A 26,120-nucleotide genomic window follows, 5' to 3' on the forward strand; every position below is an offset into this window, starting at 1 on the left:
TCCAAGATAGGGCGTAGGCCCCCTTTGCCCTTCTTCGGTACCAGAAAGTAGTGGGAGTAGCAACCACACCCTACTTCTGGCCCAGGAACGCGCTCGATGGCCCCCTTGGCCAAGAGGGCCGTAACTTCCTCCTGCAGAAGTCGCAAATGATCCCCCGATACACGGTGGTTCTGCGGTGGCATGGCTGGAGGAGTCGCCTCGAAGGGGAGGGAGTAGCCCCTTCGGACGATCTGCAGCACCCACCTGTCCGATGTGACGGTGAGCCAGTGGAGGAGGTGATGGCGAACCCTGCCCCCCACTGGTGTCACATGGGCCTGAAAGCACGGACTAGGAGGGTTTTGAGGTGGATGCTGCGGGGGAAGGTGTGGACTGACCTCGCCGTTGTCCCCGACCGCCACCACGGCGGTTTCCACGGCCGCCACCGCGTTGGGTATTACCCTGCGGAGCCTGGCTGGCAGCACATGCAGGTACACACCTTCCGTGGCCACGAAAGGCAGCCGATTGCTGGCGCGGGGCCGAGAGGCCCAAGGACTTGGCCGTAGCCCTGGAGTCCTTAAAGCGCTCAAGCGCATGGTCTGCCTTGTCGCCAAAGAGGCGACGGCCATCAAACGGCATGTCCATCAGTGTGTTTTGGACATCGGCCGAAAAGTTGGCGGACCTCAACCAGGCGTGACGTCTGACCGCCACTGTCGTTGCCATCGCTCTACCTAGTGAGTCAGTGGTATCCAGCCCACACCGGATAGAATACTTGGCTGCATCCCGGCCCTCCACAAGGGCTTGGCCGAGTTTGGCCCGTACCTCCAATGGACACTCTGGCAGCACTTCCGAAACCGTATCCCACAGAGAATGGGTGTAGCGGCACAAGAGGCATGCGGTGTTGGAAGACCGCAGTCCCAGACTAAGGGATGAGAAGATCTTTTTACCGTACTGCTCATACCTCTTGGATTCCCTGTCCGGCGGAGGAGACGGGAATGCGTTCTGGGAATTGGAGGGCTGGATGACCAGGCTCTCGGGGGTTGGTGGACAGGAAACATGGGTCACCCGGAGCCGGGCGGTGGCGTCTGGCCACGGTCCTATCTACAGGCGAACCTGTGGCAGGCTTGGACCAAGTGCCCAAAAGAACGTCGGTCAAGGCCTCATTAAACGGCAGCAGAGGCTCAGCTGAGCATGACTGCTGCTTAAGGACCTCAGTGAGGAGGTTAGTCCTCACGGCCGCGACGGGGAGCTCAAGACCCAAGGCCTTGGCTGCCCTCGTCAACACCACACTGTAGGTTGCCCCCTCCTCCGTAGCCATGGTAGGAGGCGAGACAAAGCCAGTGTCGGGTGAAATGTCCAGAACATTGGCATCCCCAAGTTCACCTGTCCAGTCCTCCTGGGACTGACATTCACGAGTCAGAGGGTTCTCAGACCCCTCCCAATACTCCTCATCACCCATCTCCTGATACTCAGGGTCAGAAAAGGATGGGGCCGGCTCATGGAAAGTAAACTCTCCGAACGGCGTCTGAAGCAGCGCCAGAACCGGGTCGAGGGAGACATCAGGGACGGCGCCGCCCGAGGTCAGCGCCGGGTGTGACACCCGGGGAGCCGGCCCAGAGAGGTCGTTAAGTCCACCGGCGAAGACCTGGAACCGGATCCAGCGGGGCCCTGCGGCGCCGGGCCCGAAGGCGCCGGCGGCGTCGGAGCCGAAGCACCTGACGGCGTCGGGGCCGAAGCCGCCGACCCGCTAGAACCCCCAGACGGGTCCGCTGGGCCCGAAGGCGCCGCGGAGCCCGTCGGAGGAGAGAGGGACCTCATGGCCATGAGGAAACGCTCCATCTCCTCCGGCGTCGCGTTAGGCCCAGGGACAGGAGGGTAAGAAGCCGGACGCGGCGCCTGCGACTCCGACGGAGCCGCGTGGGCAGTGTCACCAGAACCCCCGGCCGCGTCGTGCGAGCGTTGGGGGGAGTCGGAAGAGCGAGGACGTCTCTTCGACCTCTTATGCTTACCTGACGACTTCGACCCGGAGGAGTGATGTCGACTCCCGGAGCTCCGATGGCTCCTCTCCCGCGACCGGTCCCTCGACCTCCGTCCGGACTGGGACCGTTCTCTGCGCGGGACCGACTGCCGGAGTTCGAGTCACTTGCGGGACCGCTCCCGCCTAGCCTTCGAAGTCAGGGCCCGACAGTCGGAGCAGGTCTTGTCGTCGTGATCGACGCCGAGGCAGTGGAGACACCAACGGTGAGGGTCGGTGACCGACATCAGTCGGTTGAAATCCTCACAGGGTTTGAAACCTGGCATCCCTACCGGCACCGATTGGAGTCGAAGACTCGAAAAAGGGTGATCAAAAGATCAAAAAGAGTTAGTCAAAAAGTGACTAAGGTACCACTTTTTCCGGATCTGCGCTGCTGGCGCGGAAAAAAGAAGAACCGACGTCAGCACGCGGAGGCGGCGTCTTAAGTACTCAGACGACGTAATCACAGCGGCCACGACGACTGACGCGGAGCCGCAGACGACGCCTACTGACGCACAAGGGTACTGCTACGCAAAAATTTCCGGATCCAGTCTGACGCCTGGGGATATTCTAAGGTAAGGAATCTAATACTAACGTGTCTCTTTCAGATATATAGTCTATACGGACACACTTCCATGAACCCCAGAGTGAAAAGCATACAGGTGGGCTGTGGGATTTTGTACCCTCCAACATGTACTAGGCCCATAGCCCTCAGAAATTCTTCTAGGGCCTTCCCAGGAACTTCCCTTTGTTTGGCTGGCCATCTATCCCAGTCTCCGTTAAGGGCAGCATTACAGTCACCCCCAAAAAGTAATTCTACCTCAGATAGGTTCGTTTTATGTGACCCCAGTTCTGCGCGAGTGGGGGAATGCAGTCTTGGAGATGCACAGAGGGACATAATGTTCAGTGGTCAGACCTCCCAATATCCAGACAGGGTCACAAATCGTCCCAGTGTGGCATATTTAACGGTTTGTATTTTATAAGGGATGGATTTATACGGAAGAATTCCAACTCCCCTTGATCCTCTGGTATAGTCGGAATGGGCTACCAATTTGTAGCCCCATCTATTTAGTGCACAATAGGAGGTCCCCTCTATGTGGGTTTCTTGCAAAAGTACAATATTCAGTGCCTGTGGCTTCAAGTACTGCAATGCCACCACTCTTGATTCCGTCCCCCAATCCATTGACGTTCCAAGAGAGGATTTTAAAGTTAAAAGGGAGGAATGCTTTTCTGTGGGGCCATTTGCCTTGCATCTATTATTTGTTCAGGACATGTACTCTGAACTGTATCTTTCATGTTCAAATTTAAATAGCTAAGAACTCTACAAGGTTGGGGGTGTGGGCAGTTCTAAGTCCACATTGCAGGGAGGGATGAAGGGGTTGGAGGTTACGTTCGGGTGAATTAAAGAGTGCCGGTGTACCCCTTCCCACATAACACAACGTTGGGGAACGTGTCCCAGCTGGCCACCCACCAATAGAAGTTTCCTCCCTTAAACATGTAGTGATTAAGCCATTTTTATACCGTCTACTATAGGTCTATCGGGTCCAAACTGGAATTATAACAGACTACAGATGAGCAATCATACCTGTAAAGATTAATAGATTTCGACTAGTGTCCTACTATTGGATCCCACCATTAAATAGCTTGATTAGCAGTCTCAAAAATGTTATATACATATTAGAGGGAGCCACAGCAGACCTCTGAGTATCTTACTTCTACCGGTGATTATGGGTCCTGAGGATATTTTGCAGTCCCCTTTTGCCCATCCTCCGCCTCCGGACCTTCACTTTGTCCCTGATCCGCTTCTCGCCACTTTGGTCCCTTTTTATGTCTTTGGAGGCTGGATCTTTTGATTCTGGTTGTTTTCCATCCCTCCAGCCACTCCCAGGCTTTCTCTGGTGATCCGAAAAACCATGACTTTCCCTCAACTACCACTTGAAGTCTGGCCAGGAAGAGCATTACATATTTTATGTCTTTGTCGCAGAGCGCCCGTTTAACTTCCAGGAAGGGGCGCTGCATCTTCTGAAGCTTCAGCGTAAAGTCCGGGAAGAAGGTTATAGTTGAGTTAGAAAACTTTATTGGTGGAGCCGATCGGGCTGTCTGTAAGATTATGTCACTATCTCTGAAATTGAAGATCCTCGCCAGGATGGGGTACGGGGAGCACCTGGCCTCAGCGGGCCCCCAGCATCCGATGGACACGTTCCACCGATAAGTACAGAGAAAGGGAGCAGGGCTGCTAGTGATTTTGGATAAGATCTTCCACAAATAAGTCCAAGGCTGGGCCCTCTCTCCGGAACAGCTAAAACTCAGACGTTATTCCTATGTGAGCGCCCATTATAGTCTTCGAGTTTTGCGTGGAGCTTTTTGACACTAAATTCTAATGTTTTAGTAGATTTCTGGAGCGTGGAAACGGAGACCTCTGTAGCTTTTACTTGGCCACCCAGATTATGCAGGTCTGCGTGCATTAGCTACACTACTGAGGTAACCGTATCCATCTTACTTTCAAGTGCCAAACGCACGTCTTGTATTGCTACCATTGTATCTTGTAGAGTCGGGCCGTCTGTCTCAATTAGCTACTTTTGACCTTGCTTCTCAAACTTTTCAACTGCAGTGTCCATTTTAATAATAATAATAATCCACATTTGTAAAGCGCACAATCACCCGTAAGGGTCTCTAGGCGCTGGGGGCCGTCGGGAAGATTAAGCAAGCTATTGCCCAGAGTCACATGGTGCTGGGCTAACCTGCCGCCGGAGCCGGGGATCGAACCCTGATCCCCAGATTCCAGCGTCAGTCGCCCTGGCCGCGGCGCCACACCTCTTGAAGCGTGTGTATTTATCAAGTTTTTTTTGGTGCGTAGTTTTTGGACCCTTCGGATTCAGCATCATGCAGGGGTGTGTTATTTCTCTATCCGTTTCTCCTGCTTGACGCTTATACCCATACACACCTGTATTTGGATTATTCCAAAGCTATACAAAAAGGTCCTCACAAGTGCATGCCCCGTGTTAGTTGGAAGGCCAGCATCAGCCATTCACCTACCTCAGCCTTCATATAATCCCTTGTCCCTGGGTTCCAAGCAGCAGGTAATAATGTCTCCTCTCAATATGGTGGGCCCGTGAGAATCACCGTCCCCTTCCCTAGCTATCCATGTATGTCGCCGCTCCTGTCGCCGCCATGTCTTGCTCTGCAGCACAGCATCTCGATGCAGTCCCTCGCCGCGATCCATCTCGGGTCCGGTCTCAGAGCTCACGCCTCACTCGTCTGCATCCAGGCGTAAGGTAACCGGGGCTGCTGCTGATCTAATTGCCCTTTGTTTTAAAAGCTTGATTTTGTTTTCTTTCGTTGCGCCTACTGTTTAGCAGACTGCTGCATTTTTAAGGCTCCCCACTCATTCACATACCAGGTTCGAACCGGACTGGAATCGCTAACGCGGGGCTCGGCTTCTTTCACCGACCCGCCTGAAGAGTAGCGTTCCAGTTCCGGGTTCGCCTGGCAGCTCCTTCCCCAGCCTCCATATAAGCAGTGATGCACTGACCGCGCAGCGGGCGCGCTGGCGACAAGGCGAGCCAAAGGCAAGAACAACCTACACCAAAGATTGCCTTATACAAATGAACCCAGGGATGTGTAATTGCCAAGTAAGCGATAAGCTGACAGGGTCTGGGAGCGGCAGTGCTCGGTATGGAGAACTCTGGCAGGGACCAAACACTATGTCACGGACCTGCAGGGATTCTCCCTTTCAGAACAATCCTAAGGTCTACACTAAGCCAGTGAGGGAGAATAACAGGGCAATCAGCTGTCTGTTACTTAATGTAAGATCGATGGCCGGACACAAATACCAACTTGAGTGTCTAATACAGACAGAAGACCCGGATGTATTATTTCTCACAGAGACTTGGGCTAACGACAGCAGCGACCCGGATTGGAATATTGCTGTGCCTTCTGGCTACACAGTTGCAAACATCAATCTGGCTGAAGGTAGGGGAGGTGGCCTAGCCATAATCCATAGATCCTTCTTTACGCTGCAGGCTACTCCGCATATCCTTGAGGGTGCAGAGGCAATGAGCTTTACTCTCAAGTTAGTTAATACCTCCTCATTCTCTGGCCTACTATTCTACAGGCCCCCTGGCCCGAGAGCCCCGTTCTTAGCGGCAATTCACACTTACCTTGAAAATTCTCTTGAGCAGGACCATTACACCATTTTGGGAGATTTTAACTTTCATTTGGAGGACACAAACAATGCAGAGACGGTCAATCTCCTGGACATATTCCCCCGTAATGATCTCAAACAAATAGTCAATGAACCTACCCACTTGGCTGGCCATACTCTGGATGGCATCTGCACCAACATGCCCCTTGCTGCAAAAAACAAGGTAACACCAATGCCATGGTCTGATCACTTTGCCGTGTTCTTAACCATTTCGCTCATCACCTCCCCTCATAGAAGGCAACTTAGGTTCCCCCCCAGGAAATATCGAGCCTGGAAATTAGTTACCAGGTCGGACCTATTGGGTGCTCTTGAGGATAGAATATAGGCCTGCTCAGATGCAAACCAGGCGGCTATGGCTCTCCAAGCCAGCCTTCTTAATACCGCCAACCTGGTAGCACCGGAGAAGGATTTTAGAGTGCGGCAAAAACGGGTGTCTGCCCCGTGGTATTCATCCGATTTGAAAACCGCTAAAATCAAATGTAGAGAGCAAGAGCGGGTCTGGAGAGTAAACTATGATCCAGCCCAGAAGAAAACCTATTGTGCGGCACTAGAGGACTATAAGAAGCTAATAATTCAGGCTAAAACCTCCTATTATTCTAGGAAGATTCAAGATGCCTCTCACTCTAGCAGAGAACTATTCTCCACCGTCAACTCCTTACTAAGTTGCCCCCGCGGCGCGAGCTTCATACCAGACAAAGTATTCACGGATAAGATGGCGCCCTATTTCCAGAACAAGGTCCAATCCGTGTATAATCTGGCCAGAGCAGCGGATAGTTCACAGGTTGAGCTGAGCAGGCACAATGGCATCGGTAAAGCACAAAGTGACCGGTCAATGTTCTCCCCATTGGATGAGAACGCGCTGACTGACCTACTGCTGGCCACCAAGTCAGGCTCCCCTATGGACCCCTGTCCACCTTTTGTACTCCATCTGGCACCAGCAGAGATAAGCGGTTTACTACTGCCGGTATTGAATCAGGTTTTGAACTCTGGAATCTTTCCACTAGCTTGGAAAAAGGCCTGTATACGGCCTTTGCTCAAGAAACCCAAGTTAGACCCTTTGCGTCACATCTCCTGCTTGCCGCTGCCAGCTAAGCTAGTGGAGAAAGCCATGAATAGAGAGCTATCTTTCTATCTTGAGACATGGCATATTCGACAGCACCCAGCATGGCTTTAGTGCAAATTACTCCACGGAAACTGCTCTACTGATGGCAGCTGAGGAAATTCGGAAGGGGATGGATGAGGGAGGCAGGGTCACATTGGTTCTGCTGGATCTTACAGCAGCCTTTGACACCGTAAATCACGAGGTACTCATCCAACGGCTGCGGATATTGGTGTCAAAGGCCTAGCGTTAGATCTCCTCTCCTCCTTCCGTCCTGACAGGGAACAAGTCATCTTCTGGAACGGACTTCAGTCAGATACATTTTCCCTTCCAGGAGGAGTTCCCCAGGGTTCGGCGTTATCGCCCACCCTGTTCAACATCTTTGTCTCCCCCCTGGCCAAGCTAATAAAGAATTTGGGTTTCAAGCTGGTGTCATATGCTGATGACACTCAGCTGATCGTTTCCGTGTCCCACCCCGTGGATTCCATGGCTGCTGACTTCGCCGGCTGTATGTCTGAAGTCATGCAATGAATGAACTCGAACTTCTTAAAATTAAACACTGAAAAGACGGAAGTCCTAGAGTTCGGACAGAAAGAGTCTATCTGGAACCACAACTGGTGGCCCACATCGGCAGGAGTCTGTCCGGTCCCAGTGGCTAAAGCAAGGAACCTGGGGTTTATCTTTGATAAAGATCGGTCATGCAAGCCCCAGGTGAATCAGGTGGTTTCTGCCTGTTTTTTCATGCTTAAGGGGCTGAGAAAGATCCTGCCGTTTATTCCCTACCATCTCAGGAAAACGGTTATCATTGCCACTATCTTTTCCAGATTAGACTATGGAAACGCCCTCTATTTAGGAGCAGGGTGTGCTCAACTGGCCAAGATGCAATCAATCCAGAATGCAGCAGCCAGGATGCTCCTCCACCTGCCTAAATACCATTCCACCTCTCAGGTTATCAGGAGACTACATTGGCTCCCTGTTCAGAGGCGGATAGACTTCAAAGCGCTCTGTCTGGTGCATAAAGCCCTGGCTGGTGTGGGGGCCTCAGATCTTCAACACCTAGTCATGAGGTACCTGCCAACCAGACCCCTGAGGTCTGCCTTGCAAGGGCTGGCTATGGTCTCTAAGATCAATAAACAACGATGGGGCGGGAAGGGCTTCTCCCATCTAGCCTCGAGGCTTTGGAATTCATTACCTCAGCAGCTAAGACAAATTGGCGACCACAGGAGGTTCAGGAAGGAGGTTAAGACTTGACTTTTTACTCGATAGGACAGTGGCCAGCTCAATCTCAGTTACCCTGCACAGCGTCAAGACGCCTCGGCATTAGTGCGCTTTAGAAATACCATCACTCACTCACTCACTCCCGCCGCCATAGAAGTCCGGTGCCCCAAGCAGGAGGACTGATGCAGATATTTGGAGGACTTAGCAGCCCGACCTCGCCCCCACGTTTCCTCTTGGTTGGCCGCGGTCCAATTTCACTACTTGGCACGGGTCACTCACCAGGGACGAGATGAGTCCCCACCTCCATTGCAGGGGTTCTAGGGATCCGACACCGATCCCATCCAGGCCGCAATTTCTGGTGCTCCAGTGAGAAGGGCTGATACAGACGCCCAGGCAGCAGTCGCATCCGCCTCTGCCTTCGCCTCTCGGGCCTCTTGTCTCTACCGCACGGTCTCGCTATAGCCCGCGTCTCCCACTTAACATGGATAGTGAACCAGGAAGGAGGAACTCGTATACTCCAGCCGCAGAGTCTGGAGGGAACGGATATCTCCTCAACCTCATCGCGGGTCTCCTCCTCACGATGTGCTCTGCGCTTTTGGGTCAGACTTCACCCGTTATTCCCCGGCAGAGCACGACGGGATCCCATAACCTGTGCCAGATGTTACCCGATATGTAAGGGTTCAACTGGCGACTATTTGATTCGTGGCAATAATTGTGAAGGATATTAGGGGAATTGGTGGGCGATCGCTGGAGCTCACCTAAGGTGCGGTTATCTTGGTTGGCTGCTGGCCACGCCCCCTTAGATGTAAGAATATGGTCTGGTCTTAGCAAGAATGTGTTGAGAATCTGGCACTAGGTGCTGTCTAGAGATCATATTCTGAGCCACAGGCCAATGTATTTCACCCATATCGACACTGCCAATTCCTTCATGTCTTTGAAGATGTTTTACATTTACAAATGGCCTTCTTTTCCACTAGGTAGTTATACTTAGATCTGCTTTTCCATAGAAAGAGATTTTTTTTGGTATGCTAATAACTGATGAATCTTCACAAAACTTAACCGAAAAAAGTTCATCCACCTAAGCTCCTTCCTGGAAAGTTGGTCCTGATAAGTCACCCAAAAACGCAAAATCCCCATGCATTTTCTATAGACTTCTTATACAAGGCTACAGCAAAAACCGCTGAACGGAATGAAACCACATTTGATAGGAAGCTAGATCTTGGTGCACAGATTGTGCTTTTTGTGCTCTGGTGTAAATCTTTTCAGTAGTTGGAGGAATAAAGGGACAAAAATTATTGTATATCTGGACGGTTGGGTCCGCGAGAGTCTCTAGACACTCTCATAGGAGCGCCAATTTAAAAAATGGTTGTTCTGATTGGCTGAGGGAGCTTTCTGACAGGGAGTCAGACTCCCGCAGGAGCAAACACTCTGATTGGCTGCCAGCTACATGCGAAAAATAAAGCAGGCAGCCATGACAGGACTCTGGGACTAAGCCCATGACCTTAAGTTACAAAACAATAATAATATAAGGGGCAGGCTCGGGATACCCTGACCATCTAGGCACCATGGGGGAGGACCAAAAGAATTCCCCCCACCCAGCCCACCCAAACCCAACCACCCCCCAAAAACGCAAAAAAATGCCACAATCCCGCAAGACTTTAGTGGGAATGAGAAACAAAATGGCGGGCAAGATGCATTTATTAACCTTATGCCCCGGGGGGCGAACCCTCGGGCTGTGTTCATAAAGGGGAGGGGGGCTTCGTGGCCCCCTCCTGAGCCTCCAGAGGCCCCGGGTAGCTAACCCTTAGGGTCTGAAACTTTACAAAATGCATGGGGGGGGGCAAGCAATTCCCCTCCATGAGCAATTAATGGTCCTGGAGACTCACATCTCCACGTACCTGCCCACCCCAGGACATGCTGGTTCCCTGCAGACAGTAGGGCAGGAAAAACGATGTTGGCTCTCGCTTGGCAGGAGCATTTTTTTTTTATTTACAGCCCAGCTGGAGCAAACACCAAGTCTGCTCCCAGCGGGCAGGAGCTTTAAAAATTCTCCCGCATTTGATCCATTTCCCTGCCCACAGTGATGCAGGCAGAGAAACAGATCAAAATATTGCTCCCGATCGGAGTGAGCAGCGTTAGTAGCTGCTTCCTGTGGGTGGGATCAATGCCAGCTCCCACTGCATTCGGGAAGACAGTTGGGGCCTTGAGGCTCCCGACCCCCCAAGGTTACTAACAAGAGTATGGTGGGTGCCCTGGGTGGGCACCAGAGCACCCAACTTTAAGTTTGAGGCCCCCCAATGGAAGTGATCACCGGGGCCGAAATTGGCCCAGGGAGGGGACCGTGCTCCCTTCCTCAAAAGATTATGGCAGGTCCCAGGGGGATGTATGCCCTTTTCCCTTTATTAAAAAAGATTGGCCTTGAGGGATGGTTTGCCCAGGGTCTAAACAGGCTCGGGGAGGGGGGCCAAGAAACCCTGCTCCCTTTAAATTAAAAAACAAACGGCCCAAGGGGATGAGGTCCCTAGGGCCTTACAAGGTACAGGGATGTGGAATTCCAATAGCCCGACGCCGAGGACATATTGTTTGGGGTCAAGGGCAAAAAGTGTTCATGTGCATTTTGTCCTTGGGACAAGTAGACCCACCCCTGCAGCGCAAACCCTTTAGCTGCCAGTTTGCAGGACCATATTATGGATAAGGGAAGGGCACAGTCTGCAGTTTAGGTAATTTTTTTGTCCATATGTTTATGCTGTTCAAACATGTATTTATGGTTCATTAATTGAAACCTTTATTATTAGGATGAGCTTTAAAAGTAAATCTTGTAAGCACTAACTGCACTACTGACAGTGCTTCCTATATAAAAACGTGCACACAGGTTTTTAAGGTTTAGCAATATTAGGCTATGTATAATCCTCCTAGAATGCTCTCTGATTTGATGCAAATATTTGAAGAAACTTGAAAGAAAGATTGATGATACTTTGCTTTCAAAATAAAATGTTCTTAAAAAAAATGAAAGCAGGAAAAAAAACATTTCGCTAAACTACTGTAAAATGTCTGGTACCATTTCTTTGCAGCAATATTTAGCAACATGTTTTTATGCATGCTAGTATTTCCCAAAAATATTCATAATGGTGAATCCGTGTAACCAGTTCCAATAAGATTATGGGAAACAAAAATAAACAATCATTGGCAAAGCCAGTAGGTCTGAAATTGGTGGGCAGCTTTTTAGTTTTGTCAATGCGTGACTTGTTTTGGCATGGTTTTTGTAAAGCTTTACTGGTGTGCGAGCTTCCGGGCCCTCACCATTATAACAAACATTGGCAAGAGCAAAAATGGATTTTGGTCTCAAAAAGCACACCTGCCACAGTAGTTACTCGCACTGAACAAAATTACTTTCTGTGCCGATATGGTCCATCTGAAAGAGCAGAATGCTGTCACTCACAGTTAAGCCAGCCAATACAGATAGAGAGACAGACTTTTAATAAACGCAAAAGGTCATGGTCAACACCAGACCAAATTAGGGGCCCAATTATTAAAGAAAGTCTCAAAAGGGCACCCATGGTATCTGTCGTTGCATTAAGTGCAGCTATATGGCTTTTGTGAATTCCCAAAAATTTACAGAAGTAGATCAAGAAACAGTACTCCTAGAAAATATTTGTCAACTGCATTTTATCATGAGCAAATATGCATATGTAGATTTGCTCATGTGAAAATCTAAGTGTTTGAAGTTCACTTTCCCTCCAACCACTTTTTCCAAACTCTGGAAGAAGGTTTACATCTGTCTTTGTCAGGAGTAAATTTCCAACATTTGTCAGTATTGGAAAAGATTAGAGAGGAGTTTATGAAAACCCTTGTAGGAAGGTGGATACCTGACTATGGTTACCCCTGATTTTTTGCCTTGTGTTTAGCTGGTTTTCGACTTAGTTGGCCTGGGATCCTGCTAATCAGGGCCCCAGGCTATCTGCTCTCTCTTAAAATGGACTCCATGCACCCTAGGTGCATAACCAAATTGGTACTGGACACCTTATCAGACCCTGTACAGTCCACTATAGGTGCCCAGGGCATAGGCGCATCCAAGGCCTACCAGGGGCTGAAGCATAGCTTTTGCCACCCCTGGCTGGTACTTAAATCGACAACTGGCTTTTCACACAGCGGGGGCAAGGTGGTGTAATCACCCCTTGCTTAGATATAGTATACCTATGTCTAAACCTATATCTGGACACATATATACCTATAAGTCACTCCTATGGCAGGCCTTTACAATCCTGGAGGCAGAGTGCTTGGTTTTATGTGAGATGGTGCTCTAGCATGAGCTGAGCCTGTCCGCAGTGTTCGGAACCATTTCCTTACTGCTGTTCCAGTGATACTGCCATACCATATACTCTTAAGTGCATTATAATCCTCGCGGTTAATGCTAACTTTGGTTTGGCTTTATCAAAACATGTTGTGTTTGGTGTCATACATTTTGGAATACTACCCCCTCGCTAATTCTGGCGACGGGGGTAGCATTCCACCCTTCTAGAGGGAGAAGACATGTTACTTTACTGAAAACGCGGTTAATCCTAACCAGAGCCCCAGCATCACAAAATGGACGCTGCTGCCACAGACACATATCTGACCTCCTGCTGCTGGCCGAAACCCGACAGAGGACGCCTGGACAAAGAGTTTCCTGTCACAGGGAGGTGTCACACAACCCCAGACAGGAGATAGTGGATTGTAGCAGGGAGGGTTGAATGAAACTAGACACTGCCTGGGGCACACAAGGTGTTGCTGGGCAGATTCCAGTCAAACCGGTTCTGGGGCCATCCAGCCCCAGTCCTGGCGCGAAACTGGACAAAGAGAAAGGGGTGTAACCACCCCCTTCCCAGGTCCCACCCATAGGAGGGACCTAGCAGGTAATCCAGCCCCCAGATTTGGAATATAGGTGGGAGCAGTGCCAATGCACATCAGATTATCCTGACTGAAATTTATGAAACGAAACTCTGGACCCTTCGACATCCCACTCCTCGTGGAAGACTGAAGAATCTCCCTTGTGGTCAAGGAGTGACCATCCTCTGCAAACAGGCACCATCTAGCACCTCGACGTTTGCTTTGTTGCAGTTCCCGCCGGAACTCGAGCGACAGAGATGGACAAGAGCCAGCCTTCCCGACTTCCAACAGCCCGATCCACAGTCCATACAGAGGTGGGACCCGTGGAGGCGACCTGAAGCGTGGGAGCGGCCATCTTGAAGGAACAACGAAGCGCTGACCGTGCAGCACCCGAGGCTCCCTCGAAGCTGTGCATTGGAGTCTGAGAAGCTACAGCCCCGAGCAGCTTGTGCACCGAAGCTCAACCCTCCACACTCGACGAGTGCTGCGTGGGGCCCTTTTGCACTTTTCTGCTCGATGCGTTGGTCCGGTCACTTGCCCCTTGGCTAGTGGCCCCAGAACCAATGAACCTACGAATTTACACAGCTGATCTGGTTGCTCCAGATTGGCATCAGCTCCCCTGAAAAGGAGCACCCGCTCAGACCTTGCTGGTCCGAGTGTTAAGCCTTCTTCGAATCCTGCGTGGGTTGCCTTTGCCAAGGCCTGTTGACTCCGATCGTGAAGCCGACACCGCCAACAGCGAGAGCCTTCGTGGGACAGCTCGTGATTCACTCCAGGAAATCCTCGGTGCCCCAGAGTCCACATGGCAGCGGAGACAAGGCACCCGACAACGACCTGACTGCGCGCGACATTGCCTGGTTCCTTCCTGGTCACTGGCTAGTGACCCAGACTCTGTCCCCTCTGCTTTCAGGTACCCTTCAACTTCGATCCACCCTTGGATCGCGCCGGACACTTCTCTCCTGGACGCCTGCAGCATCTTCATCCTCAGGCACCATCGAATTGCGTGACGAAACCCGACACAGGTTGGCACCTGTGCACCCGCTTCCTGTGGGTGAGGTAACTTACTAGCGCCGGTGTTCCCACACGGGTACACACCTCTAGTGCCTAAGTCCAAAGTTTGGTAGTCCTAGTCCAGTCGGAAGACTCCTTTTGCAATAACATTGTAACTTTTACGCACCATTGACTTTGTATTGGTGAAAGCCGTGCTTCCCGCACTGCTCCCGAATCCCGCGGGCTACTCCCGTCCTAACTGTGGTTAGTCCAGTGTAGTCCCAGCGATTCACAAGGCCCTAGGCCTTACCCCAGATCGATTAGGGATTGTTATACCACTTTTTTGATATATGGTTTGAGTGGCCACCGGCCTCATCCAAAACGTGCAACTTGTCTATGTTTAACTGTGCTTTTATTTAAACGCTTGTGCTTCATTGCTCATAAAGAGTAGTGGGGATTATTCTAAGAATAAATGCATATATTTTGATAATATATAGCTTGTGTGGTGTCCTTTCATTTGGTATTACAGGATTGCATATGGTAAAACAGCTGGCTTCACATGTCCTTTGGAGTTAAGGCTTTAACGCTGCTTAGTCCATGCTACCTCTAGGATAGCTTGTCTATAAGGTTGACTTACAACCACCACCATAAGGGATTGTTTGGACTGATACAAGGTGCCCACAGAACTGTGGACATCATATACCAGGCCAACTTCTCACAACCCTTAAAACATGCACGTTAGTAGGTTTGTACAGACTCAAAAGGGCTTTCTAACCCTGGAACTATTGCTTACCACTACCTTCAGCCCCAGTATGTAGATCTGCGGAAACGTGGCAACATAAGGGGACTGCAAGTATTCAAACAACGCTATGGTAGGAGCCCTGGCATAATCAAGAGAAACTATATCAGAGCTCTTACATAATGCCATAATTTGTCGCTGCACTACAAGGAACCAAAGGGACATGTGGATTTTGTTACAGGACAAGTAGATTTATGAGGCAACCTGCCCCATGGACAAGTAGATATTTTATTAAATTCCACACCCCTGAAGGTACAGGGAGGGAAAAGGCAAAATGAAAAAGGGGAGGGGCCCACGCGGCCCCCTCCCCTTTAAGAAATAAACAACAAGCATTTACAATGCAACGGTTTCGCCTTTGGAAAAGTTTGAGCTATTGGCATTGTAAATGACAACATTTGTATTTATGTGTTGGTTTTGAAAACAGATAAATAAATGGCATTGTCCTTTACATTGCCAATAGCTCTAACTTTTCCAAAGGCGAAACCGTTGCATTGTAAATGCTTGTTTCCCTCTGTGTCTCCAGCTATGTCTAACCGTTGCTTTTTGCATTGTTCTGGTAAAACAATGTCCTTGGTTTTCAAGGGAGTTCTAATGTTAATCCATTAGCAGTAAGATGCAGGCATTTGATTCTGACTGGCTACCTTTCCCTACTCACGTACTAGGCTGTAAACCTACTTTTGGCTAGAAGAATAAAAGGGACCAAGCTAGGAACTACATTGTATTTTGCCTTTCACAACTCTGCGCTTTGGCATCATGACATAAGATACAATGGTCTATTTTTATTTTATCTGACTAACAGCATTCTGCATCACTGGGCTTGTAGTTATGCTTTTAACCGTTTCATCATAGGCTCAAAATCCCAGCATACAAAGTGTTGTTGCCTAAAATGCCAGAACATGCTGGAGGTGTTACACATGACAGAGCCACTAGTCAGCTATGTTTTCAAATGTTACAGTCTTCTATTCCATTACAAAAATTACTTGTTTCATGCGTGAAACTTATGCATTCCCTCTAACTCACCTACATCATGCATTAAAACAAGTATTGGTGATGTGAATAGTTTGGTCTTCTGTTTAGTGGAAAGTTTCATACATGCCTTCACAACACAGTAAATGTATAACAGACCCCAGCAGAGCAATCTTCCTTTAAAATAATAAATGAAAGACAGGTGGCAGTGACAGAGGGAATATCACAAGGGTCTCTCACACATACAGAACAACCCTCTTTACAGAACTGGTACACTGAGGGAAGAAACTATGAAAACTTCCCAACTTCAGAAGGAAGTTACAGACAACTACAGTAGCATCAGCGCACGTGTTCCCATCACAGGACAGGTGCAAATTAGGAAGCAGAAGCGCAATGTTAACTTTCTCACAAAAAAGGGAAAGTATGGCATTAGTAAATCAAGCTGTTCCCTCTCACAGAAGTCAATTCATGCAATCTTCCATTTACCGCAGAACAGAACCAGCAGGGCAGCCTAGTACAAGCTTTCATCGCCCACAGAATAATAAGTACACTAAAGGTGTAGGCTGCAGACAACTCTAGAGTGGGTGTCTTATCAGTAAGATGAATGTGCAGGTGGATGAGTTGGTGAATGTGCGAGTTCAGACCACATTCTTGGTTAGCTGATATTTCACGTCCGCATCTGAAGAATCCTGCTGCTGTCACTGGCACAGCCTCTGTTTCTGGTGAATTTTTGGTGGGCCACAGACTGAGAATTAGCCATCACCTGGTCGGCCATTGATATTTTGAGCAGCCTCGCCATAGTGTAACTCTGCCCTAGATGTCCACGAGAGTGCGAACCTCTTGAGAAGGGTTGTACAATCCCAGACTTGGTGCTGCACCTGTTCAAAATGTTGAGGGCCACCACCAATGTGTATACTTTAGGCGAGGTGGGGACGACTAAAGAATGGCACATACAGGACATCTGAATATGGAGAATGTAGTTTAGTTTACAGTGCGAGATGGGCAAGAGAAGGTACACTGTGAAGGGTGCACCAGGGGTGGAGGATTGTGGGATCTCACTGATGACATGCTGAGTCAGATGAGTCCTATGTTGATATCAATGATGCAGGCACTCTAGGTTGTGGGAAACCTGCACAGATATTTCCGGGCCGAAGCTTGAAAGAAATTAAAGCCAGGCATGTTTATTTGTACAATAAGAAGTGATCAAAGTCATACGGTGCGCGCATTTCCGGTGCGAACATTTAGGTACGTTTCAAAAGCTCGCTAGATAAGGAAAATGCTTAAATGCGTTTAATTATTCAGACAGCGTGCTCGGCTGGCTACTGCATGCAAATGAAATATGCGTCACTGTTTCCCTTATCAGATCTTGCAAATCAGTGGGGCTCTCAAAGTCCAGCGCACACGACACTGAAGCACGGCTAAGGGGTAAAGTATGGAACTGCCTGGGATCGGGTGGGGTTGCACGAGAGAATGCGAGGCTCGATGCTGCATACTTCCTCTGAAAGGAAACTGCATGCTGTTGCAAGCCCTAGTGGACGGCTCTGGGCTGCAGATCAGCAGAAAGTGATCTGGGCGTGCAAACCGCGGCAGAATGGGCTAACCCCCCCTGCCCCGGGTCTCTGGTTTGAGCTCTCTGCTCTCTGGGTGCGAGATCGCACTACGGGGGGAGGGGCGGACACCGACAATGTGTCCCGACGCCCCTCTCCCCTTGCAGGCACTCACCGGGTCCGGCGGCTGCTGGAGGAGAGCTCCCGCTCCTCGGGACTCTCCGGGGCCGCGGAGGGACGTTCTCTTTCCCCGGGGCTCCTCCTGTGCTCGGGAGCCTCGGGACGGTCGATGCTGCTTCCTCCTTCCGGCTCTCTCCTCCTCCTCCTCCTGTGATGACGCAGAAGGGGGCTCGACCGGCTGGGCCAATCCCAGCGCGGCCTTGAAGGCGGGCGCTGCTTCCTCCTCTCACTCGGGGCCGCGGCGGTGAATACACGGAGCAATGCCGGGTGGGCACCGGCCTTAAATCTAAATATTAAGCGAGGTGGGCACTCGCTCGGGGTACCACAACAGCGGCAAGGTCCCTGGCAGGGTGGGCACCTGCCAGCGGACAAAATACTCGAAAATCAGGTGCCGGCAATGCCGGACCAGATTCGGGGGCGTTCCCGGCTTTCGGCTGACGTCGCGTGACGTCGGCAAAAGCCAAAGAATCTCGGGAACGCCCCCGAATCTGGTCCGGCATTGACGGACAGGCCCCTCGTCCAATGGCTAGGCTCCATTTATGGAGCCAGCCAATGAATGACGAGGGCCGACCCAAAGCCACACTACAGTTCTCATAAGATTTCTCCTGCGCAAAAGCTGCTTGCGCAGCTTTTTGCAGTCGAAACCTAAAAAAAGGCCCTGGGTTATGTGGTACCCACCCTAGACCCTATGGCCAACACCCCTACTGCGCATGGCTGAAGGCCCTGCGCAGTGTGGGATTGGCTGCCTTTACGGGGACTGCCCGCTTTTATTGGTGTAAGCTGCATATGGGGTTGGCAGTAGGGCCCTGGTCTCAGACAGGGCTCTAAAGCCAAACCCCCGCTGTGCACAACCAAAGGTCGGTAGCCAGTAGGTTGTTCTAGTTGGGACCTAGTTTCACCAAGGTGAGCAGAGCAGTCGAGGACTAACAATCAGCAGTTGGTTATAACTTTTAGGTGGTGGCAAGTGTGTATCCCATTATATGTATGCTGTGTTTTGTGGGATTTTGGAAGGCTTAACTGGGTAGGAATATAATGGCTGGAATCGGAGTTGATCGCCTGGGAATGTGGGTGATATCATGTGTCACTTTGGGGATAGCTAAAGTTGCAATGAGATTGTGCCCACAGCAGCTCTGGGCTGGAGTGGTACTAAGAATATTCCAGTGAAGCTTAGAAGCAGCCATTCTGATGTACAGGAGCCTTTCTTCTGAAATCATGATAGGACATACAATATGACAACTTTTTTGAAACCTAGTCAAAATGTTGACATGAAACAATTAAAGAAGCCAGCATCTATGCAACTCATACACAAAGATCAAAGCATCTGTTAAGTATGCATTCTCAATTGAAATTGATTTACCTGTGAAACTGTTCAAATAAATTCCTTGGTATAAAATTCAGCAAAGTGTACTTAGTAGTTCGAATTCGGTTGTTCTTGTATGCTCTGGATACCTTCTCATATTCCTCTTTGAAGTGTGCAAGGCAAGGAATTACTATTCGGTGCTTGCCAGTTGGTCGAGAAGATCGATTGGTATAACCAAGCACATGTGGTGAGGAACACCCATCTAATGTAGCATTATTTCCACTTTCATGGGATACAAGGCACTGCCAGCGATATCGTACCCATTCGATAGGGTGTGCCATACTGATTATTATGATATTCTGTTGCACACGAACAAAAAAGAAAAAAAATATATAAATACAATGCAACAGACAAGATGTATGTTTGGTTACACTATGAATCCCTCAATTATCTCTTCATTCAGCAAACATTGGCTTTTCTGTACTTCCTGATCAGTGTATCAATAGCAATAATGCACATGTTCTCCAATTTTACCTTTCCACAAATAATGTTAGTCTTGTATGAATCATTAACTGGCCTAGACAATCTCTACAGCGTAAACAATGGAAAGCTGCATTCTTATTCATAAAGGAACAAGGCCAAAAGAATTCTATGTGAGGACACAGAGGCGAGGATTCGGCTAGACGTTCTTCTTTATTTCAAACAGCAGCCATATTTAACAAACTACAATCAAAACAAAGACTTCATCTCCCATGAATCCGGAGTAAAAAACCATCAAGTTCATAACAAAGTCTCCTATCCAATCAGGCGCCTCCTGGCTCAATAACTGTCGATGGCCCCTGATGGACTTCTTTTCTTCGCTGCTGCTGCAGCCTGCGACAGTGAAGTGTTAACACTTGCCCTCAGTACTGCTGTTTGGGATTGTTTTTGCATTTATTCTGACTTTGTACTGTATTGTTCTTTAATTGAATGCTTGTTGGGTGTTTCGCTGAGCTTTCATTCCTCCGACATGGCCGCGGGAAAGGTCTATTGCTCCTACACAGCCGCGATAGATTCCAGTGCCGGGTTGGGAGTGCACAGAGGTCCGCCGGAGGCCAGAGGGCGCGCCTCCCTTTGTTCTCACAGATGCTTCTCTTTCGGGCTAGTGCGGGACGGAGGCGCTCGGCGATGACCGTAACTGACGTGACCTCCGTCCCGTGGTAGCCGAAAGAGAAGAGTCTGAGAACAAAGAGAAGCGCGTCTGCCGTTCCGCATTGATTCACTCAGTTAGCTTGGAGCAGAACACCCCTCTGGGGTAAGATAACAGGCTTCCTCAGTCTGAATGTGTAGCAGACTGGCCCAGGCTTCATTCCATTTCCTGCCCATGTAATTGAAGGGCGTTCTGTCTGCGAGGTCGCATAGACCATTGTGCACCATAATTGGCAGGGTCTTGTCCCTCCCTTCCCCCTTAACCTCGAGGACCAGTGCAAGCGTTTTTTAGCCTATCTTAGGAGCAGGTGCAGTGTGGGGGTTAAATACCTCAGTGGACAGGTCTACGTGTGTGGGGTGTTTCTCTGCCACAACCAAAACTCCCTCCCACACCCTCGCCCTGGTTTGTGGTAGGCTCCCTCTTTAGGGATCTTGACCTTGGGTTCAAAACCAACCATATTAGCCCTGTTACCTGGTGGATGACCACCACCATACTTACCATACATACCTGATTCCTTCCTCTAGCCCTCAACTCCTCCGGAATTCCTTGAAGATGGAGAAGTTTGATGACTACTATGAGGAGGAGGAGGAGGAGGAGTCTCAATACTTCCCGCTCACCGACGACTTTTGCGACATGGTGGATGCCTCCATTGTCAGGGCAGTCTCAGAGGCAGTGTCCCCTTTGGAGAAGAGATTGATGGATCTGGTGCAGAAGTGCCTGCAACCCCGCTCTGCGAGGGAAGAACTTATTGTGCCTACGGCACCTAAACCTCCAGAGCAGGCCACTGCTCCCTCTTCTGAGAACCTGCGCAAGCACCCACACTCTGAAGGGGCGGACAGATGCCTCTGACAGACAAAAACAGGTGTTCTTGGACACCAAAACCCCTGCAGCGCCAACAGGCTTAGCCCCACCAGACCCCCCACCCTCAGGTGGTAAGGGATCAGCTACCTCCCCGCAACCCTCCGACGAGTCTCCGGTTGGATCGGACAGGGATTCAGGTCACAGCAGGTCCTGGTGCCCCTCTCCCTCCCTGCTTCCAGACCCTCACCAGGCCACTGACTCTCCCGGCGATGCCCAGTCAGACCCTCTGGACCTGTACCAGCTCCTACACCCTCGTTCGTCAGAGTGGGTCCCTTGTGAGAAGGTAGCCAAGTATGTGGAGTGTCAGTTATGGAAACCCCTAGATCAGGAGGTCCTCTCCCGCCTGAAAGCGGAATGTCCCCACCCATCCCTCAACGGTAAAGTGCCCGTTACCCTGGAAATCAATGCCAAGAATATATTAAAGATCCAAAAAAGGGCAACGGCTGGTCCTGGCGAGCATTCCAGGACAAACTGTTGGATGTCACAGGACCCTTGGGAAAGATCTTTGATAGGGCGGAGGACGACAAGGCGTCAGGGGCCCTGATCTCACCAGATGTCCTCTCTAGTTGGGCTCAAAGAGCCATAATTTTCTTAGGCAACACAAATTGCACCATCTCTATGGAGAGGCGCAGGTCGCTACTCATCAAACTGGACCCCAAACTAGGGGAGCTAGCCACCTCAGAAGCAGGTCAAGTGGCTCAGGGAGGGCTCTTCGGTGACCCGTTTGTGAAGGATCCGAGTAAATTTGCCTCCACTTTCAGCTCCTTGAACATCGCCCAGTCCACAGTGAAACGCATATTCAATGCATGGGTTTTCGGCGGGGCGGGCCATGTTATGGGGCGCTCTGCTGGCCAATCCTCACAGACAGTCCAGCAAAGGCCAACAGTCACAGAGAGGACAGTGTCAGGATTCCTCTCGCTTTGGAGGTTTCTATCCCACCAGAGGTCGGTCCCGTCGCAGAGGTCAGCGCACAGACCCGTCCCACGGTGAGTTCTTTTATTATCTCATGAAAGTTGTTTGGGGGGGGGCAGAGTAGCTCAATTACCTAGACAAATGGCGGACCCTCACAACTGACGTTTGGGTGCTTCAAACGGTGAAGGGATTCCACGTAGTTTTATGGCTCCCCTGTTCAGGTCCCCCCCCTTCCATCTCTCCTCCCGACACCAATCTGTTTTTCAGGCAGAGAATCAGTCCTAATACTGCAAGAGGTGCAGGAACTCCTGGGCAAACAGATGATCTGCAGTGCTCTTCCTCATCCCAGAGGCTTTTTAAGCAATCGCTTCCTGGTGCAGAAGCAGGACGGGGGTCAATGGCCGGTGATAAACAGCCGAGAGTTCAATGAGTGGTTAGTCTACCGCCACTTCAAGATGGAGGGTATTCACCTGCTCGACGACCTTCTGCGCCTTAATGATTGGATGGTCCCCTAGGACCTAAAAGATGCTTACATTGCGGTTCCCATCTTTCCGCCTCACCGTCGTTTCCTCCAGTTTCTATGGCAGGGCCAAACTTTTGGTGTATCATCGGCACAGTGATGTTTCACCAAGATTTTGCACCCGGTGGTGGAAAGTTGGCAATCACAGGGCGTGAGGATTGTCGGATATCTGGACGACTTGTTGTTCATGAACCAGTGTCCCAAAGTCTTGTCCTAGCAGCTGCTGTCTGTAGTGAACCTCCTCCAGTCCTTGGGATTTGGGACCAATCAGGCAAAGTCCTGCCTTCTTTCCTCTAGCTCGATCACCTTCTTGGGGTTTGTGATCAATTTTGTGGCGGCGACCCCAAGTCTCCAATCCAGGAAAATGGCAAAAATCTGTCACAATATACGTTAGATTTTACGAAAGCCTAGGACCTCTCTGCGAAATATCTCGGATTGTTGTCAGCCTCAATCCAGGCCATTTTCCCAGGTCCTCTTCATTTTCGGGCCCTTCAGAGACAAGGCATGTCATCTGCGCAGGGGTTTACCTTATGCCCAGCAGGTCCCTCCATCCGAGGATGCAAAGGAGGAGCTCCATTGGTGGCTATCCCACGTGGAGGCAAGGAATGGTTGTGCTATCTACGGAGCACTACTGGACCTGGTGATCGAGTCAGATGCCAGCTGTTCCGGCTGGGGACACGCTGTGGAGAGATCACCTTAGGTGGAATTGGTGCGCCGCGGAGCGGTCCCTCCACATCAAGTGCCTTGAGCTGATGGCAGGTTCCTTTGCGGACCGATGTTGGACCAGGGACAGATATCAGTCCTATGTCCTCCTCAAAATGGGCAACTCGGCAGCCGTCCATGGCGGCAGGACTCGCTCCAAGGACCTAGTGTACCTAGCCAAGGAGTTCTGCGAATATTGCCTGTCATCAGTTCTAGGTGAAGGTGGAACATCTCCCAGGACTGTCCAACCAGGTGGCGGACTGGCAATCTTGCCAGCTCCGGGAGTTGAGTTTATAGAGACTATTTGCTCCGATGTTTTAGGCCCTTTAGGATCGGTGGGGTCCCTTCTCTATCGACCTGTTTGAATCCCGCCTTCAACACCAGCTCCCCAGGCACTTCAAGTGGAGACCGGACCCGGGGGGGAACGGCCACAGGTGCGTTCCTTCAGGCATGGACCCCGGAACGGGGTTATGCCTACCCCCTTATCCATGATAATGCAGTTGACGACCCAAGTCTGCCGGCAGAGGGCAGAACTGGTGATCACCTCAGTCTGGAGAGCGCAAGTATGGTTTCCAGTTCTGATGGAACTTTACTCTGCTTCTTCAATCCGTCTACACCCATTCCCTTATCTCCTGAGCAATCCAGTGGGCAATCTGCACCCTCTGACAGTGAGCAACTCCCTGCCTCTCATGGCATGGAGGATTGGGGGACTCGATAGAACGTCTCAGGACTTTTGAGAAACGCTGCGTAACTCCTCTCCAGCCTGGGCAGGTGGCACGGTCAAGCGGTACTGGTCTGCCTATTCTCGTTGGATGTATTGGTGTCTGCAGCAGAGTCTGGATCCCGTGGGGGCTGACGTTGTCCACATACTAAACTTTCTGGCCCATTTGGCTTTGGAAGCCCTGGCGTACAGGACAATTAATACCTTCCTGTCTGCAATCTCGGCCAGTCATGCAGCTGTAGCAGATCACCCGGTGGGAGATCACCCGTGGGTGAAGATGCGTGGCATCCGGCTTTCTCTTCCTCCAGAACCGAGATTCTCAGTTCTCTTGGATGTCAACAATGTCTTGCATCTGCTATCCAGATGGCCTAGTAACAAGTATTTGTCGAGCAAGCAACTAACGTCCAAACTGGACATGTTGTAGTGCTTGGTGATCTGTAGACGAGTTTCGAATGTAAGGGCCCTTGATATCTCCGGAAGATTTTTCACCCCGACAGTATCACCTTCCATGTTTTGCGTCGTACCAAATGTCAGTCGCAGGTGATTTCACACACTGATTTACCAGGAGTACCCAAACTTTCTGTAGTAAGATGTATTAAGGCCTCTGAGGCCATGACGGCGGATGTACGTCCACATGGAGAGAGAGACAACTTCTCATTGCCTTGAGAAAACCGTCTCGAGCGGTCTCATCCCCAACCATTGGGAGATGGGTATGCTGGATGATGCTAGAGGCAGGGATTGACACGTCGGTCTTCGGAGTGCATTCGGCAAGAGGCGCTATGGCATTGAAGGCCATTGTGCTAGGCGCTTGCTTGGAGGACATTTTTAATGCAGCAGACTGCTCGTCAGATTCAACCTTCAAGAGGTTTTATTTGGAACCAGTCTCCTCCATTGTGACCCTAGAGGTGGATAAGCTTTGAACTAACCTAATCCTCGCCTCTGTGTCTGAACATAGGAAAGCTAGGAAATCTTTCATTCTAACGGAAAGTTTCAATTCTATTAAGGACATGGAGGAGAGAATTAGCCCGCCCTCAGGATAAACCTGAACCCTCCCATGTTGAGACATACGTTGAAACGTAAGTAAAGTGTTTTCCTGGTTTCTATGTGTTACCGTCAGGCTGTGATAACCTCGCCGCACACAGGATATTATGACTCCTTTTTCTGTCCATATGTGCAGAGTCCTCGAAAAAGGATTGAGAAACTTTGTCACAGAAAGAAAGAGGAAGTCCAGCAACAGTCATCAACAGTTATAAAGCCATGAGGCGCCTGATTGCATAGGAGAATTGGTTACGGACTTGATGGTTTTTTTCCTCAGGCTTCATGGGAGATGAAGTCTTTGTTTTGATTGTTAAATAATACTGCTGTTCGAAATAAAGAAGAAAGATTTGCCTAATTCTCGCCTCCGTGTCCTTAATAGGAAGTGACATTTTCCATTACGAAAGGTAGGAAATGTTTCCTTATTTGAGAAACACAAAAACAACATTGCAGAAAATCAATCTCTCACATTAAGACGAAGAAATTCCATTGGAAACTAATTACAAATATACATTTGTACAGTACTGATCTCGAACATGTAGATGTTGATTTTATCTACACAGGGGTGTGGGCAAAACAATATTTCACATAATTGCATACTCTAAGGAACAACATTTTTGATTAAGTTCTTAAATAGATGATGAATTTTTGAAACTTTGGTGTAGACAGAGTCGTATGTGGAATTAAGGAAAGTGAAGCAAATATATTGAAGAAATATTATCATTTCGGTCAGTGTTAAAAGAAAGAAAAATATGAACAAAATATAGTAGCAACATTTCTTAACTAAAATATTACATTGAAACAGATTAATGGTTTTCTTAAAGTTAAAGTAAAAAAATGAACTAAATAAAACAATAAACAAATCAGACCGGGCTCTCCACTAGTTAAATCTAGCATATAGCATCCTACGAGTATTACACTAGATTCTAGCATCATTGTTTCGAGAGATTAACTCTTTTCAATAAGAACTGGTGGGGTTCACCAACATCCTCTTCGCCTTCACAACATCTTCATTCGCTTG

At 49.8% G+C, this 26,120-nt stretch overlaps 1 protein-coding gene across 1 annotated transcript in view; it reads right to left on the reverse strand.

Moving 5' to 3' along the window:
- ATP10D (ATPase phospholipid transporting 10D (putative)) overlaps positions 1-26,120 on the reverse strand; it is a 745,681-nt gene that overhangs the window by 453,904 nt on the left and 265,657 nt on the right. The window contains exon 2 of the mRNA XM_078678229.1: positions 19,217-19,518. Within this exon, the coding sequence (XP_078534355.1) occupies positions 19,217-19,518 (302 nt within the window). The remainder of the gene's footprint in view (positions 1-19,216; positions 19,519-26,120) is intronic.

Source organism: Lissotriton helveticus, chromosome 2_2 (assembly GCF_964261635.1).
Source record: "Lissotriton helveticus chromosome 2_2, aLisHel1.1, whole genome shotgun sequence".
Lineage (NCBI taxonomy): Eukaryota > Metazoa > Chordata > Amphibia > Caudata > Salamandridae > Lissotriton > Lissotriton helveticus.